The sequence below is a fragment of the Centruroides sculpturatus genome, unplaced genomic scaffold (genome assembly GCF_000671375.1).
Source record: "Centruroides sculpturatus isolate CEXI.00-Female unplaced genomic scaffold, Cexi_2.0 scaffold1140, whole genome shotgun sequence".
Taxonomy (NCBI): Eukaryota; Metazoa; Arthropoda; class Arachnida; order Scorpiones; family Buthidae; genus Centruroides; species Centruroides sculpturatus.
Window position 1 is genome coordinate 130,029 of NW_019385393.1, and position 17,115 is coordinate 147,143.

General features: G+C 31.1%; 1 protein-coding gene and 1 pseudogene across 1 annotated transcript in view; both read left to right on the top strand.

Annotated features, from left to right (window-relative positions):
- The window catches only part of LOC111638475 (nose resistant to fluoxetine protein 6-like), a 37,114-nt gene that overhangs the window by 3,961 nt on the left and 16,038 nt on the right, over positions 1 to 17,115 (top strand). The window contains exons 4-6 of the mRNA XM_023384199.1: positions 14,036 to 14,130; positions 14,247 to 14,420; positions 14,911 to 15,004. Of these exons, the coding sequence (XP_023239967.1) occupies positions 14,036 to 14,130; positions 14,247 to 14,420; positions 14,911 to 15,004 (363 nt within the window). The remainder of the gene's footprint in view (positions 1 to 14,035; positions 14,131 to 14,246; positions 14,421 to 14,910; positions 15,005 to 17,115) is intronic.
- LOC111638477 lies at positions 12,055 to 12,211 on the top strand (annotated as a pseudogene).

The following is a 17,115-nucleotide window of genomic DNA, read 5'->3' on the forward strand; positions in this document are numbered from 1 at the left end:
CAATTGGGCATTAAAAAAGACTATATTGGAGTAACCACCAGGAGTTTGGGACTTAGAATCAAGGAACATAGTTATAATATCAGAAAGGAGTCTAATGCAACAATTTTGTCCCAAATGGCGCAAACACCAGGATCTGTAGTCAAATGGAATGAGGCAACCATCATAGAACCTTTATCTTCCCCATCTTTGGCGTTGACAGCTGAAAAGTTGTAGATTTATAGGAGTAAAATACAGGAAGACTGTTTAAATGCGAGGGATGCAGAAAGTCTTCCCTCTGCATGGAAGTTTATAGTTAAGAAATTTAATAAGTGCCCTAACCAATGAAATTAGTAATTTTATTGGATGTGTTAGTAATTGTATTTCTTAATAATTCTATGTACATTTTTTACATTTTATATTTTTATTTTGTTACTCTGTTGGTTACTGAATATTTTAATTTTTAATTTTATCTTATTCCGTTGCTTATTTAATTTTGAATTTCGAATTTTGTATTCCATCAATGGAATTCTTTAATTCAAATTTGGTTTTCAACCGGAGGATGGCCTGTGAACCAGGCTGAAAACGTTTGTTTGAAATAAATTATATTTCTCGGCAAGGATAAGGTGTTAGTTATATGTATTCAGAGAAATATCAAAAACATTATATAAATTTTTAAATATACTGAATGTGATTACAACTTTCTAAATTTTTGCAAACAACAAACGGCAAAACACAAATAAAATACTATCATAGTTTTCAATGAAGATCTCTTTTACATTTTAAAAAATTTTCCATATACAGTAGACGTTCCTATAACGCGGGGTCATATAATGCGGATTCGTATATCGCGGCGAAAAAATTGCGACCGTATTCGTATAAGACGCTAAAAGAGACTCGTAAAATGAGGTAAACGTCATCGCCGTATCGTGTCGGGACAAGATTGGTCGAATCTGGACCAATAGTGGACGAGCAGCCGAACAACTTACACGCTACGGAGAGTTTAGGCGGATTAGTTAAGTTTTCTATCGTCTGTACAGTATATAGGCCAAAATTAGGTACAGTGGACCCCCATAACACGGTAGATACGTTCCTCTTTTTATGAATCCAGCTTCTAGGAGTCCAGCCAATCACAGCCCGGCACGTTTGCAGTTTACGGACTACGGCTGTTTGAAAGGTTTCTTTCATAAAATTAATCGATTCTGGACTAATTAGACTCAACATTTCCAAAACACGTATAATTTTTTGGGAATAATTCGTAAAAACTATGCTATAAACAAAAAATTGTAGAATTACTTACTGAGTGTTCACCGTTCGACTACGCCGTTGCTTAAGCTTGTTTTCGTCGTGGAGATTGTCATCGAATGGCGCTCGCGTGCTTCCCGAAAAATTGCTTTTTTTGCGAAAAATTCGCTGAACTTTAAAGACATCATTAATACAAATATAATTTGTATGGACGATAAATAATAAATGGTTTTTGGTAGGTCCGCTGCTCGTTTAAACTCGACGGTTTGTGCAATCCTGTCGCAACACGAGTCAGGAATGACGTTTCACCGAATTATAGGAGTTTATTTTAGCATGTTTGTACGAATACTGTCGCAATTATTTCGCCGTGATATAGGAATCCGAACTATAGCAACTCTTGTTATGGGTAGTCGACTGTACTGTAAGTCTAATATAGTACTGTAATTTTATACATTTCTTGTGGAAAAAAACATTTCATATTCAACGGTAATAAAAATTATTTCTATTAATGATGTCTCCGAAGATCAACGAATTTTTCGCAGAAAAATAACTTATCAGAATACGCGGTCGCCGTTTGGTGCGCTGCTCCGCGACGAAAACAAGCTTAAGCGATGGCGTGGTCGAACAGTGCACACTCGGTAAGTAATCCTACAATTTTTTGTTTATAGCATAGTTTATACGGATTATTCCCTAAAAAATTATACGTGTTTTGGAAATGTTGAGTGAAATTAGTCTAGAATCGATTAATTTTATGGAAAAAAAAAACCTTTCAAAAACCTGCAGTCTATATACTGCACACGTGCTGGGCTGTGATTGGCTCATGTATTTGAGGACTCCTACAACGCGAAATTCTTATAAAGCGAACCGTATCTACCGCGTTATAGAGGGTCGACTGTATATATTTTTGACATCTGACAACAAGCAGAAAATCAATTTTTATGCAGTATTCTCTAAATTTTCCATTTGGTCATTTTTATTACCTTTTTGCGATATCTTTAATTTTGGAAAAACGAAAATACATTTGGGCCTTAATCTATAGACCACGTCGATTGAAAAAGTACGAAAGAGTTAGTTTAGCGAGAAAAAAAAAATCTAAATAAAATGTTTGTTGCTAAACATTATCGTGATGTATAAACCGACTGAAGGCTATTCACTTTCGAATTTTTTTTTCCGCGCTTTACACAATTTTCGAAAAATAGACATATACTTTTTCACTTCGATTTTCACTCTTTCCAGCATAAATTTAAGAAAGACATTTACTGCCAAAACACGATACTAGCAGAAAATTTATCTTGTAGTTGAATTTCCTCGTTCTTTTCGCTTTGGGATCAGCTGCCGTCCATCGACTATTGCTTTGATTGTCGTTTTGTCTTGGGATCTTTCCTAAAGACTCAAATCTGATTACTAGTTATTACGTTGTTTTTCTTTTAAACTATCTGAAGCCTGTTTTGGAAGACATTTGGCGTTTTATTTATTGCTACGGCATCAACATTTTCAAAGCGATTATGCAGGTTTTTTAAATTAACTACTTTATGGGTAATTGAATGAAATAGCCTGTATGACACTGATTTCTTTAACAACCTCTCATATCTTTATTCTCTGATTTTCGTATATCAAGTGCTTAACTTTATAACAGTCTAGTGTTGGCTCACTGTTTTTGACCAGATCTTTAAAACAATGGAATTAAAGTCGAATGAACCTGCAGTTGTTTTAAAAATTTTGTATTTTGAACATGCTGTTGATATTTTTATTGAAGCTTCATCAGGAGTGTTTTATGTCATCGAGAATCTCTTACTAAACGATTTTTTCATATTAAAGCATAAATTTAAGTAAATCCTTCATTGAAAATTGTCGAAACGATAAATTACGAATGCTTCAAATGTACGAAACACACAGACCATCAAGTAATTGTTGCCAAGCTTTCAGTATCAAGCTTCATAAACAAACTGAAATATTTTACTCAATTACGTTTTTATAATAAGTCAGTTCAGAAATTTTTTATCATACATTTTTTTCATATTTCTTGTATAAATACTGCTTTTACATCTATTAAATGTAAATCATTTAAATGGTGAAAACGATTTATTAAGAAAATTAGAATGATGAAGAATAGTTAGAATTAGGGTATTTGCACTATTCAATGACCAACTAAGCACCTTGGCAAGAAAATTTGAATGTAATCTATTAACAAACAAACATATAACATAAGTAGTGGTCATTGCTGGTTACCGAAGGTTCGCAGTACTCATTCAAAAAGCGAATGTTTATTTTTCTGTAATATTGATTAAATTAATGACATGGTGTTTTTAACATTTAAAAATCACTAGTGAATGACCATATCGCTTTAGTAATTAACCAGATAACGGCTAGTGAATGACCGAAAGTGACTAATAATGAATTATTAGAGTTTTAGGGTACTATATAAAATTTTATACCATTGTATACCATATATATGTTGCCAATTTTATTTACTTCGGCCAGGTAATTTCAAATTAAAAAATTATAATAAAAATATTAGATTTAAAAAAAAACAGCTTTAATTTAAAAATATAATATATACAATATTATATACAAATGATCAGTTTGATAATCTATACAAAAGTGTCTTTCAACTATACTAATATTATAAAGAGGTAATGTTTGTAAGTATGTAAGTTTGGATGTAGCAGGTAATTTCCGAAAATACTCATCCGATTTCAAAAATTCTTTCACGAGTATTTAGAATGGACCTTCAGGGTGGACATAGGCCTTATATTATTCCGTTAAACATTCATATAAATTAAATGATATCATTTATGGTTAAGGCTTTTATGTCCAACAGATGGCGCTACGAGTACGACGCCGTAAGTTTGCTTTTCTGTGAGGCATTATGCTTTTCTGTGAAAATGAACTACAGCAGATCATCTTCTATCTATCTATATAAATAAAAATGTAATGTTCGTTTGTTCCTACCGATTCTTTTGAAATTTTGACACAACGCTGCATTCGAATACGCACGTGTTTTTATANTTTACAAGAAGAGAGAAATTGACGAAGTTGCCCCGGGTATAGGGGCAAGATCGGCAACTTCTCTCTTTTTGTAAAGTTGTAATTATTTTAATTATTTTTATTAAAGTTGCCCCTGGTATAGGGGCAACAGTAATGGGGCAAGATAGGCACGTATATAAAATTATGTTATTAACAATGTATAAGTTGGAATTCACTATTAAAACAAAGAAATACGAATCCAACACCCATTTAATATTATTACAATATTATTACATTAGTATTATTTCCCATAATACTAAGTTCTAATAAAAACCGAAACAAGTTTTTCCTAAATAGTTATAACTCCAGGTGCGATGTATATGTAAAGTACTGTATGTTTATTTTGTCAATATAGAGAAACACATAATATTCATTTTATAAGGCAAACGTGTTGGTACTACTAAGCTATTTGACCCGAATTTGGATGGAAGAATAATCATTGAATATGAAATTTTTAAAAGCTACTATTCTTCACTAAACTCGCTAATCGTTATGGGCATAGTTACCGTTTTATTCTTAAATTTCTCGTAATCTTATACACTTTTTTAAATATTTCTCTCATCCTGCCGATTTGCCTTTAAATTTAGAAGGAAAAATACTAAGTTAACTACGAGTATGTAATGTTTCAGGAGTGACTTTTAGTCTAGGTCAGTGTTTCCCATTTTTTTTTTTTTTTTTTTTTTTTTTTGTTATTTACCACTTAATCTTTTCTAAAATTCTTAAGTCCTCCTAACATATACAGCGGCTATACGGTTAACTTAAACTGTGGACAAGTCCATTTTCGAATTGCCGCACTTAACAATCCAATTGCTCCATTGTAGAATGGTGGTCTCAAGTTAGGAAACACTAATCTAGATGGTATCATTTTGTTTACTTACAGATGTACTTCGGATGTTTTCAGTTGAAAGTCGATTAAAAATTTAAGTACAAATATTCTCAAAATAAAAATTATATGTATTGTAAAAACATCAGTTGAATAAGTTTCATCGATTATTTCTTAACATTAAGATAACTCAGTGAAACGTTTCGTTATTGCAATACATAACCTTTATTATTTAATTATTCTCTTTAGCAGCTAGTGTATTTTACAATTTACATACAATAAAATTCCAAAAGCCCAAGAACAACTTTCACTAACGAAGATTTCATACTTTGAATTTTTAACGCCATGCTTAATGCCTGTTATTTGTGTTATTTAACAAAAGCATGAACGAAACGAATTTGAGATCGCTGCTTTCTAATCAAGCCTGTATGTAGCATGTTCTAGTGAACACTAAACGTCAATACTGCTGATATACATAGGCTTATGAAAAGTATCTGAAAGCAACAATAGCAAAAATATAGTCGTTTATAAAACTAAAATAATGTTCTGTAAAAGTTCGTCTGATGGAGAATTACTTTTAATAAAATAAAATAAAAGACAAAACTGTCCAAAAAGGATCACCATTTATTACTTGTGTTCCAAGACTAAAACATTTTCGGCGACTGACCTTCCTTTTTAGGCTACTTGTCGCCGTAAAGTTCACAAAAAGTCCTTTTAAAAACACAAAACATCCAATTAAAATTTTATAAAATTTCTGAAAAAGGAACTGGTGACATGCAGTTGTCTTGCTTCCATCATACCTTCTTTTGGGGTTTTCTTCTTCTTTTTATCTACTAAAGAGTAGCGCTGGAAAATGTAGATTTTTAGAGAAGTTGCCCCCTGGTGACGATATATGTAGAAATTTCTTCTGTAAAAGTTCGTCCGATGGAGAATTACTTTTAATAAAATAAAATAAAAGACAAAACTGTCCAAAAAGGATCACCATTTATTACTTGTGTTCCAAGACTAAAACATTTTCGGCGACTGACCTTCCTTTTTAGGCTACTTGTCGCCGTAAAGTTCACAAAAAGTCCTTTTAAAAACACAAAAATCCAATTAAAATTTTTTATAAAATTTCTGAAAAAGGAACTGGTGACATGCAGTTGTCTTGCTTCCATCATACCTTCTCTTGGGGTTTTTCTTCTTCTTTTATCTACTAAAGACGACAAGTAGCCTAAAAAGGCTACTTGTCAACTTTACGGCGACAAGTAGCCTAAAAAGGAAGGTCAGTCGCCGAAAATGTTTTAGTCTTGGAACACAAGTAATAAATGGTGATCCTTTTTGGACAGTTTTGTCTTTTATTTTATTTTATTAAAATAATGTTGTTTTAAAACCCAAAATATTAATGACAATTCTTGTAATTTCCAGAAACCTTTGCCTATATCTCAAGCGCTAAGCCTGTTGAGCGGTCTGCGTTTAGATGTTTGTATTCCAGATTCCTGTAGTAAAAATGACTTGGAAAACATTGGAAATTGGCGTAAGTATATTCCAGTGATATATTAAAAACATTTAAATATTGTTCGTAGCCAAATATTTGTAAGTAATTTTACCTTAATTTTAATAACTCAAATATTTTTTATACATTATAACATTATAAAACATTATAAAAATATAAAACAGAGCCTTATACTGTAATTAATATTTTTTATTTATAATATATTTGACAGTTATTTTTTAATAATGTAACTTTATGCTTATTTTTTTAAGTAATAAGAAATTACGTAAAAACTGAAGTAGAATTCTGTAAAACGAAAGAACAGAAGAAAAAATATTCAATGCCTCAACTAATTTGTTTGTAAGTTATTTTTATATTCATTTTTTTACTTATTACGCTACAAATTAAGAATATATCCTTCGTTAACCACTGTCACACGATCGCCCTTGAAGGATATATCTGTCGGTCACTGCCAAGTGGTAATGGTAATAGACAATGGATGCTTTACAATCTAAACTTTTATTGAATGAATGAACTTTTGAATGATATAGATTGACTGTTTCGCCTTTCTTGTTTTTAGTTTCCTAGTTTAAGTGAAATGTATCTCGCTGGACAGTGTTCTATTTTGTAAAGTTAAAAAAACAAATTTTTAAATAATTGACAGAAATATCATAAAGTACTCAGCAAATCACTATACATACAACTAACACCTTATCCTTGCCGAGAAATATAATTTATTTCAGACAAACGTTTTCAGCCTGGTTCACAGGCCATCCTCCGGTTGAAAACCAAATTTGAATTAAAGAATTCCATTAATGGAATACAAAATTCGAAATTCAAAATTAAATAAGCAACGGAATAAGATAAAATTAAAAATTAAAATATTAAGTAACCAACAGAGTAACAAAATAAAAATATAAAATGTAAAAAATGTACATAGAATTATTAAAAAATACAATTACTAACACATCCAATAAAATTACTAATTTCATTGGTAAGACCTCTTATTAAATTTCTTAACTATGAACTTCCATGCAGAGAAATGCAGAGATTGCTCGCAGAAAAGGTTCGAAAATGCTTATATATAGGGCCCGTAATTTATACAAAAACCTCAAAAATGATAAAGCAGGGGTTTATAGAATTCCTTATGACAATATGCAATTGGGCGTTCAAAAATACTATATTGGAGTAACCACCAGGAGTTTGGGACTTAGAATCAACGAACATAGTTATAATTTCACATAGGAGTCTAATGCAACAATTTTGTCCGAAATGGCGCAAGCACCAGGATCTGTAGTCAAATGAAATGACGCAGACATCATAGAACCTTTATCTTCTCCATCTTTGGCGTTGACAAGTGAAAAGTTGCAAATTTATAGGAGTAAAATACAGGAAGGCTGTTTAAATGCGAGGGACGCAGAAAGACTTTTCTCTGCATGGAAGTTTATAGTTAAGAAATTTAATAAGTGCCCTAACCAATGAAATTAGTAATTTTATTGGATGTGTTAGTAATTGTATTTCTTAATAATTCTATGTACATTTTTTACATTTTATATTTTTATTTTGTTACTCTGTTGGTTACTTAATATTTTAATTTTTAATTTTATCTTATTCCGTTGCTTATTTAATTTTGAATTTCGAATTTTGTATTCCATTAATGGAATTCTTTAATTCAAATTTCGTTTTCAACCGGAGGATGGCCTGTGAACCAGGCTGAAAACGTTTGTTTGAAATAAATTATATTTCTCGGCAAGGATAAGGTGTTAGTTATATGTATTCAGAGAAATATCAAAAACATTATATAAATTTTTAAATATACTGAATGTGATTACAACTTTCTAAATTTTTGCAAACAACAAACGGCAAAACACAAATAAAATACTATCATAGTTTTCAATGAAGATCTCTTTTACATTTTAAAAAATTTTCCATATACAGTAGACGTTCCTATAACGCGGGGTCATATAATGCGGATTCGTATATCGCGGCGAAAAAATTGCGACCGTATTCGTATAAGACGCTAAAAGAGACTCGTAAAATGAGGTAAACGTCATCGCCGTATCGTGTCGGGACAAGATTGGTCGAATCTGGACCAATAGTGGACGAGCAGCCGAACAACTTACACGCTACGGAGAGTTTAAGCGGATTAGTTAAGTTTTCTATCGTCTGTACAGTATATAGGCCAAAATTAGGTACAGTGGACCCCCATAACACGGTAGATACGTTCCTCTTTTTATGAATCCAGCTTCTAGGAGTCCAGCCAATCACAGCCCGGCACGTTTGCAGTTTACGGACTACGGCTGTTTGAAAGGTTTCTTTCATAAAATTAATCGATTCTGGACTAATTAGACTCAACATTTCCAAAACACGTATAATTTTTTGGGAATAATTCGTAAAAACTATGCTATAAACAAAAAATTGTAGAATTACTTACTGAGTGTTCACCGTTCGACTACGCCGTTGCTTAAGCTTGTTTTCGTCGTGGAGATTGTCATCGAATGGCGCTCGCGTGCTTCCCGAAAAATTGCTTTTTTTGCGAAAAATTCGCTGAACTTTAAAGACATCATTAATACAAATATAATTTGTATGGACGATAAATAATAAATGGTTTTTGGTAGGTCCGCTGCTCGTTTAAACTCGACGGTTTGTGCAATCCTGTCGCAACACGAGTCAGGAATGACGTTTCACCGAATTATAGGAGTTTATTTTAGCATGTTTGTACGAATACTGTCGCAATTATTTCGCCGTGATATAGGAATCCGAACTATAGCAACTCTTGTTATGGGTAGTCGACTGTACTGTAAGTCTAATATAGTACTGTAATTTTATACATTTCTTGTGGAAAAAAACATTTCATATTCAACGGTAATAAAAATTATTTCTATTAATGATGTCTCCGAAGATCAACGAATTTTTCGCAGAAAAATAACTTATCAGAATACGCGGTCGCCGTTTGGTGCGCTGCTCCGCGACGAAAACAAGCTTAAGCGATGGCGTGGTCGAACAGTGCACACTCGGTAAGTAATCCTACAATTTTTTGTTTATAGCCTAGTTTATACGGATTATTCCCTAAAAAATTATACGTGTTTTGGAAATGTTGAGTGAAATTAGTCTAGAATCGATTAATTTTATGGAAAAAAAAAACCTTTCAAAAACCTGCAGTCTATATACTGCACACGTGCTGGGCTGTGATTGGCTCATGTATTTGAGGACTCCTACAACGCGAAATTCTTATAAAGCGAACCGTATCTACCGCGTTATAGAGGGTCGACTGTATATATTTTTGACATCTGACAACAAGCAGAAAATCAATTTTTATGCAGTATTCTCTAAATTTTCCATTTGGTCATTTTTATTACCTTTTTGCGATATCTTTAATTTTGGAAAAACGAAAATACATTTGGGCCTTAATCTATAGACCACGTCGATTGAAAAAGTACGAAAGAGTTAGTTTAGCGGGGAAAAAAAAATCTAAATAAAATGTTTGTTGCTAAACATTATCGTGATGTATAAACCGACTGAAGGCTATTCACTTTCGAATTTTTTTTTCCGCGCTTTACACAATTTTCGAAAAATAGACACATACTTTTTCACTTCGATTTTCACTCTTTCCAGCATAAATTTAAGAAAGACATTTACTGCCAAAACACGATACTAGCAGAAAATTTATCTTGTAGTTGAATTTCCTCGTTCTTTTCGCTTTGGGATCAGCTGCCGTCCATCGACTATTGCTTTGATTGTCGTTTTGTCTTGGGATCTTTCCTAAAGACTCAAATCTGATTACTAGTTATTACGTTGTTTTTCTTTTAAACTATCTGAAGCCTGTTTTGGAAGACATTTGGCGTTTTATTTATTGCTACGGCATCAACATTTTCAAAGCGATTATGCAGGTTTTTTAAATTAACTACTTTATGGATAATTGAATGAAATAGCCTGTATGACACTGATTTCTTTAACAACCTCTCATATCTTTATCCTCTGATTTTCGTATATCAAGTGCTTAACTTTATAACAGTCTAGTGTTGGCTCACTGTTTTTGACCAGATCTTTAAAACAATGGAATTAAAGTCGAATGAACCTGCAGTTGTTTTAAAAATTTTGTATTTTGAACATGCTGTTGATATTTTTATTGAAGCTTCATCAGGAGTGTTTTATGTCATCGAGAATCTCTTACTAAACGATTTTTTCATATTAAAGCATAAATTTAAGTAAATCCTTCATTGAAAATTGTCGAAACGATAAATTACGAATGCTTCAAATGTACGAAACACACAGACCATCAAGTAATTGTTGCCAAGCTTTCAGTATCAAGCTTCATAAACAAACTGAAATATTTTACTCAATTACGTTTTTATAATAAGTCAGTTCAGAAATTTTTTATCATACATTTTTTTCATATTTCTTGTATAAATACTGCTTTTACATCTATTAAATGTAAATCATTTAAATGGTGAAAACGATTTATTAAGAAAATTAGAATGATGAAGAATAGTTAGAATTAGGGTATTTGCACTATTCAATGACCAACTAAGCACCTTGGCAAGAAAATTTGAATGTAATCTATTAACAAACAAACATATAACATAAGTAGTGGTCATTGCTGGTTACCGAAGGTTCGCAGTACTCATTCAAAAAGCGAATGTTTATTTTTCTGTAATATTGATTAAATTAATGACATGGTGTTTTTAACATTTAAAAATCACTAGTGAATGACCATATCGCTTTAGTAATTAACCAGATAACGGCTAGTGAATGACCGAAAGTGACTAATAATGAATTATTAGAGTTTTAGGGTACTATATAAAATTTTATACCATTGTATACCATATATATGTTGCCAATTTTATTTACTTCGGCCAGGTAATTTCAAATTAAAAAATTATAATAAAAATATTAGATTTAAAAAAAAACAGCTTTAATTTAAAAATATAATATATACAATATTATATACAAATGATCAGTTTGATAATCTATACAAAAGTGTCTTTAATCTATACTAATATTATAAAGAGGTAATGTTTGTAAGTATGTAAGTTTGGATGTAGCAGGTAATTTCCGAAAATACTCATCCGATTTCAAAAATTCTTTCACGAGTATTTAGAATGGACCTTCAGGGTGGACATAGGCCTTATATTATTCCGTTAAACATTCATATAAATTAAATGATATCATTTATGGTTAAGGCTTTTATGTCCAACAGATGGCGCTACGAGTACGACGCCGTAAGTTTGCTTTTCTGTGAGGCATTATGCTTTTCTGTGAAAATGAACTACAGCAGATCATCTTCTATCTATCTATATAAATAAAAATGTAATGTTCGTTTGTTCCTACCGATTCTTTTGAAATTTTGACACAACGCTGCATTCGAATACGCACGTGTTTTTACATAATATACATGTCGAAATTAAACCCACTAAAGGGAGATGGTTAGGATTAAGGCTTACGGTAAAGAACTCTGCTTCTGTTTATACTATTTTAGATGCGGGTTTTTGCGTTTTTGATTGCGTTCAGCTTTGCGCAGAGGCGATATCGTTACTAGTGAGGTTTGAGCTGAAGTGCGATTATTGCTAGTTTTTGATTGCGTTTTAATAGGGTACATCAACAGAATGTACACTAACAAGAAATTTTTCGAAAAATCCTCCCCCACGGGAGAAGTGTTATAAATTTATAATAGATACATTTTGAGCCACAACAACGCGTGGCGAGGTCTGCTAGTACATAGATATTATTGCGATAATAATTTTCTAAATTTATCTGGTTGTTATCAAATGTAGTTGCTTCCTTAAAATCTGATAACAAATTAAGTGTAATATTATTTTCTATCATTTGCAGTTCACATTTATATGGTTCTCCATAATTAATTGAACAATCGTGTTTATTTACGGGAAACAATTCCTTGCGCCTAGTAGAAATACTTTTTGAATAATTTATTCTACAGTAGAGCCTCGATTATCCGACTCAATTGGGGACTGGGGTTGGTCGGATAATTGAAAAGTCGGATAACCGAAAAGTATTAAAAAATCCATTATTAGTGTAGTATCTTATTATATCCCATGTATTTAGTATATTAGTATATCGCTATTAATCTACTTCGCGTTGAATTTTCATCGATGTTAAGCCTAACAAAAATTTTTAAAAATAATAATCGTCGCTATTGTATCGTTAAAAATTAGAAACTTAAGCCTCGTTTAAATACTGGCTCCCTCTCATGGTCGAATGAGTGTTGCCAGCTAAAACGCGTAAAAATAATATTAAAGTAGCCAAGACATAGCCAAATACTGTAGCGCCACATCACTAGCGTACATTTGAAATTTTCCGACTAGGACAGTCGGTTAACCGCGGTGTCGGTTAATCGGGGGTCGGATAATTATTTAGATCAAAAGAAAACAAACCTCATGTTTCAAACCCATGTTGAATTATTTTCAATTTCAAAGCTTTCTCGTGAGCTTCGAAGAATAAAACTGCAAAGTTAGTTTTGTAAACTAATTTTTATGATTGTTGTTTGTGTTTTCTGATATTCTTATCTAGAAGTCATGCTTAAAAAACATTTGCAACATAAACTAATAAAATCTGGTACTTATCATCCATCCTGAATCATTTCTGCCTACAGAAAAGTCGTTTGAAACTGAATATGCAATATCTCTTGGAATTCTTTTGTATGGAAACACTGTCATAGGATCCACTGATTGGACACTTGCTCAGAAATTATTAATACATAAAACTGTGACACTGTTTTCTTGTCCTGATGCAATGTCATAAAAAGTTCTTATATAGTTTAGGTCCTACAAATTTCGCAGTTTCCGGACAAAATAACATACCAGTCTTATCTGCATTGAAGATATGAAAAGAATTTGGAAGTATATCACCTGCCTTTTCTTTCCTCAAATAACTTATTCTTGAAACCAATTCCTTATCATCTCTTCTGAAATAGCTGCACAAGCATCAGTTATCATTCTGTATTCTTTGCTGCTACATTAGGGTGCTATTTTAGTATAATTCCTATCTATCTTTTTATCAATGTAGCTGCAGGGACCATTTCTCGCTTCATTGGTATTTTTTTATGGAATTTATTTATTAGAGTTCCATATAGAATGTTAAGTTCTTTGCTAGCTTTGTTAGCACTTATTTCATTTTTACGTACTGTTTCTACAGCTGCATACAAATCTTCTCCACTATATTAAAAACATCTGTAGACTTTTTTCGTTTTATTTACGTCATCTGCCATTTTGAATTTATCTAAAAGTTAAATTTAAATGACTTTAGATTTTCATTTCAAATTATTTTAATATGCGGCAATGAATGACCATATAACTTTAAATCATGGTCACTTACTGGGATAAGTTATTTAATTCATTTATTTCTAAAAACTAATCGATCTTTATGATTTTCATTTATTTTAATCGTTTTTCGAAAATCGTTATATTTTATTCTTTAGATAAGTGTGCGTAAATTAAACAAAACTCTTTACAAGAAATTTATTTTTATTGTAGAAACGTGTTCGGAGCTTTAATAGTTTGCATAATCTTAGCAACATCCGTTCATACTTTGTTGAAATTACAAATAGTTAGCATGGAAAGGGTAAACGGTAAGTCAATTGCGTATAATTTGAAAGAATATATAGATGTTCATTTTTTAAGTTACTCTGCAGATAATTTATATACTTTTCATTATTATTAATAATTTAACACATCTTATTTATAGGAAAAATATTTGATATTGTTGTTTCCATATCGGCACTGACCACTTCAAGTAAATTGTTTTCCAGCAACATTTACGAGAAGACAAAAGCTCTAAGTGGAATCAAAGTTTTATTGATATATTGTATTATATTTGGTCACATTATGTCAACCTCAGAATTAATACCGTCCGTTTTCGGTAATTATGTTTTGTAATAATTAATTATATTATTTTTCGAACTCCCGAAAGATAATATTTTACTGTAGAAAAGTGTCTTGTTATATCAGAATTATATTTTATGACATTATTCTCTTACCGTTGTTTCTAAAGGGACACCAGTTTATTCTTAAATGTTAATAGGTCTGACAATTCGGTAAAACATTTATTTATTTAACATGGTTATCTACTATTTCAAAACTGAATTTAAAATGTTTTGCTTTAATAATGTTTTGAACCTTCAAACTTTTATAATGTTTTGTTTCAATATTAATATAGTACCGAATTATTAATTGTATATATTTTTCCTTTTATTATCAATCTTCAACTTTTTCTTTATAGTTGTACATATCTAATTTCATTTCGATAACATTATTAATCGAACTGAATATTCTTGTATCTGAAGTGTTAAAATATAAATATACGTCAATAAGTGAATAATTTTTAAATATTATTTTAAACTTTATTGCAGAAAAACGTTTAAATTTTTTAAGAATAGTAAATTACATACCAATAGAAATTGCTTCTAATTCGCTTGTATTCATTGAAAGTTTTTTCTTAATCAGGTAAGATATACGCAAACTTGTTAAATTCAAAAAATAAAAAATTAAGATTATTATGCAAATTCACTTTTATGCAATTTAAACTTTTTATAATTCTCTTTAAATTTTTATGTCTTTAATACAATAGCAGGTGACCGTAATTAAAACATCCATATTAAACGCTAAGTAAAAAGATATTTAACATTTAATAAAATAGATGTTCAGATAAATAAGTTTAAACATACGAAACTAAATATATTTTTAATATAGAATTATATCAAGTTCATTATGTATTGTTTAATTGTGCCATCGCCACAGGAAAGATTTTTAACAAGGTATCATAACAACACCCACATTTTTTGTGCGAAAAGTACTGGTAACTATTAAAGTAAATGTTTCTAATTGGAATTTTCGCTAGTTTAGCTATAAGTATGGTTTTTAAAGGCTTCTGTACAAAAAGTCAGAAAGTAGGTTTAGAGACAATCGGATGGTAATATGGAACCTTACTGTATATTTTGAAAAAATGCTTTAATGTAGAACAAAAACAAATACGAAAGTACAAAAAATGTTAAATAATTACAAAATTATTTACTCCAATGTATTTTATCGCAAAAATGCTTTTATAATAGAAAGATATGACTTCCGTCAACAATATATATTCCATCAGCTATTTTTCGATATTCTCAGGAAGAATTAACTTTCTACCTAATGTCTTTTTCCAAATTGCTCCGGACGAATGTCTGCTTGCAAAGAGAGAGTTCGGAGGAGTTGAGTTCCATACCGTATTACTGTAAGAGCATCAATTAAGTTCGTATTTTACGAATCGCCATCTTGAATTTACTTATATCTGTCAAGACGAAACTTTAAAAAACATGAAAATCACACAGATTAATATGTATCCCTAAGTCTCTGGAACAGAATACATGCACCAGTGAACCTACAACTATACGATTTATATTTTAAAAATAATTAAATTCACTTAGTATTCAAAACGTGCAAATTTCGAAAAAAACAAATGTGCTGATTAAATACGAGCAACCGTTTATTTGAAGTAAAACGGGTTTTTCCCTTGCTATGGATGTTTGCCTAATTCAGTTCATCCACAATCCGCTACAGTTCGCCTTTATTATCACTTAGAAATGGGGTGGTTTCATGATACTCACAGTGTTCCATAATACCACCTTTTCCTCTACTTTTGTGTCTTTTCTATTTTAAAAATGCTTTTAAATTTTGTATGTTCAAATATTCATCTATTTAAATTATATCAAATTTGAAACGATGACATTACAGGTTATGTGATGACAAGATCATTTCGAAAATATAACACGATAGCAATTCATCAGAGTATTTGTAAAAAACAATCATACAAATGTGAAGGTGATTCGTGCATAAAATACTACCAAATGTAGTCTCCATTTTGAAGACTGAACCATCACATAAAATCAATTATAATCAGCTATTAAACATGATAGTCATATTTTTCAGAATTTAAAAATTGTACACTTATTAGTTTCCAATGTCCTCTGGCTAGCTGCCTATCTATTCTTCCTTATTCTCGAAATCGTAGTTAGATAAATGAAAGCCGAGACGAGATATGGAAAGATTGGTGATCACTAAAACCTGATTTCCTATACTAAAAATGTCATCGTATAAAATTTGTTTCATTTCCGCTGCTAAATAGCTCTGTAAACAGCATTTACTAACTCAACATTAATTATAACCATGTGTAGTTACTGTTTTGTAACTGTTTATTTTCTTGCAAATACAATAACTTAGTATATATACAGTGGAATCTCGGTATATGTCTGCTTTAGAATACGTCCAATTCGGAATACGTCCTGTTTGGACGAAACAAATTTTGCTCGGTATACGACTTTTCTTCGGTATACGACTTAATTCAATTATACGCGCCATCTATGAACAAGTAGCACTATCGGTGTACTACACTAGACTAGATGCTCGCGGTGCTACGGTTTATAACTTTGTTAAATTTCTTCTGATTTTAATTTGTAAGTAACATTTTATTATTTTTATTAATCATGAATTGCAAAAGGGCAACAGAAAAATAAAAAAATGACTAGAATCACAACGGAACTGAAAAAAGAGATTGTTGAGAAATATGAAGGTGGCACGCG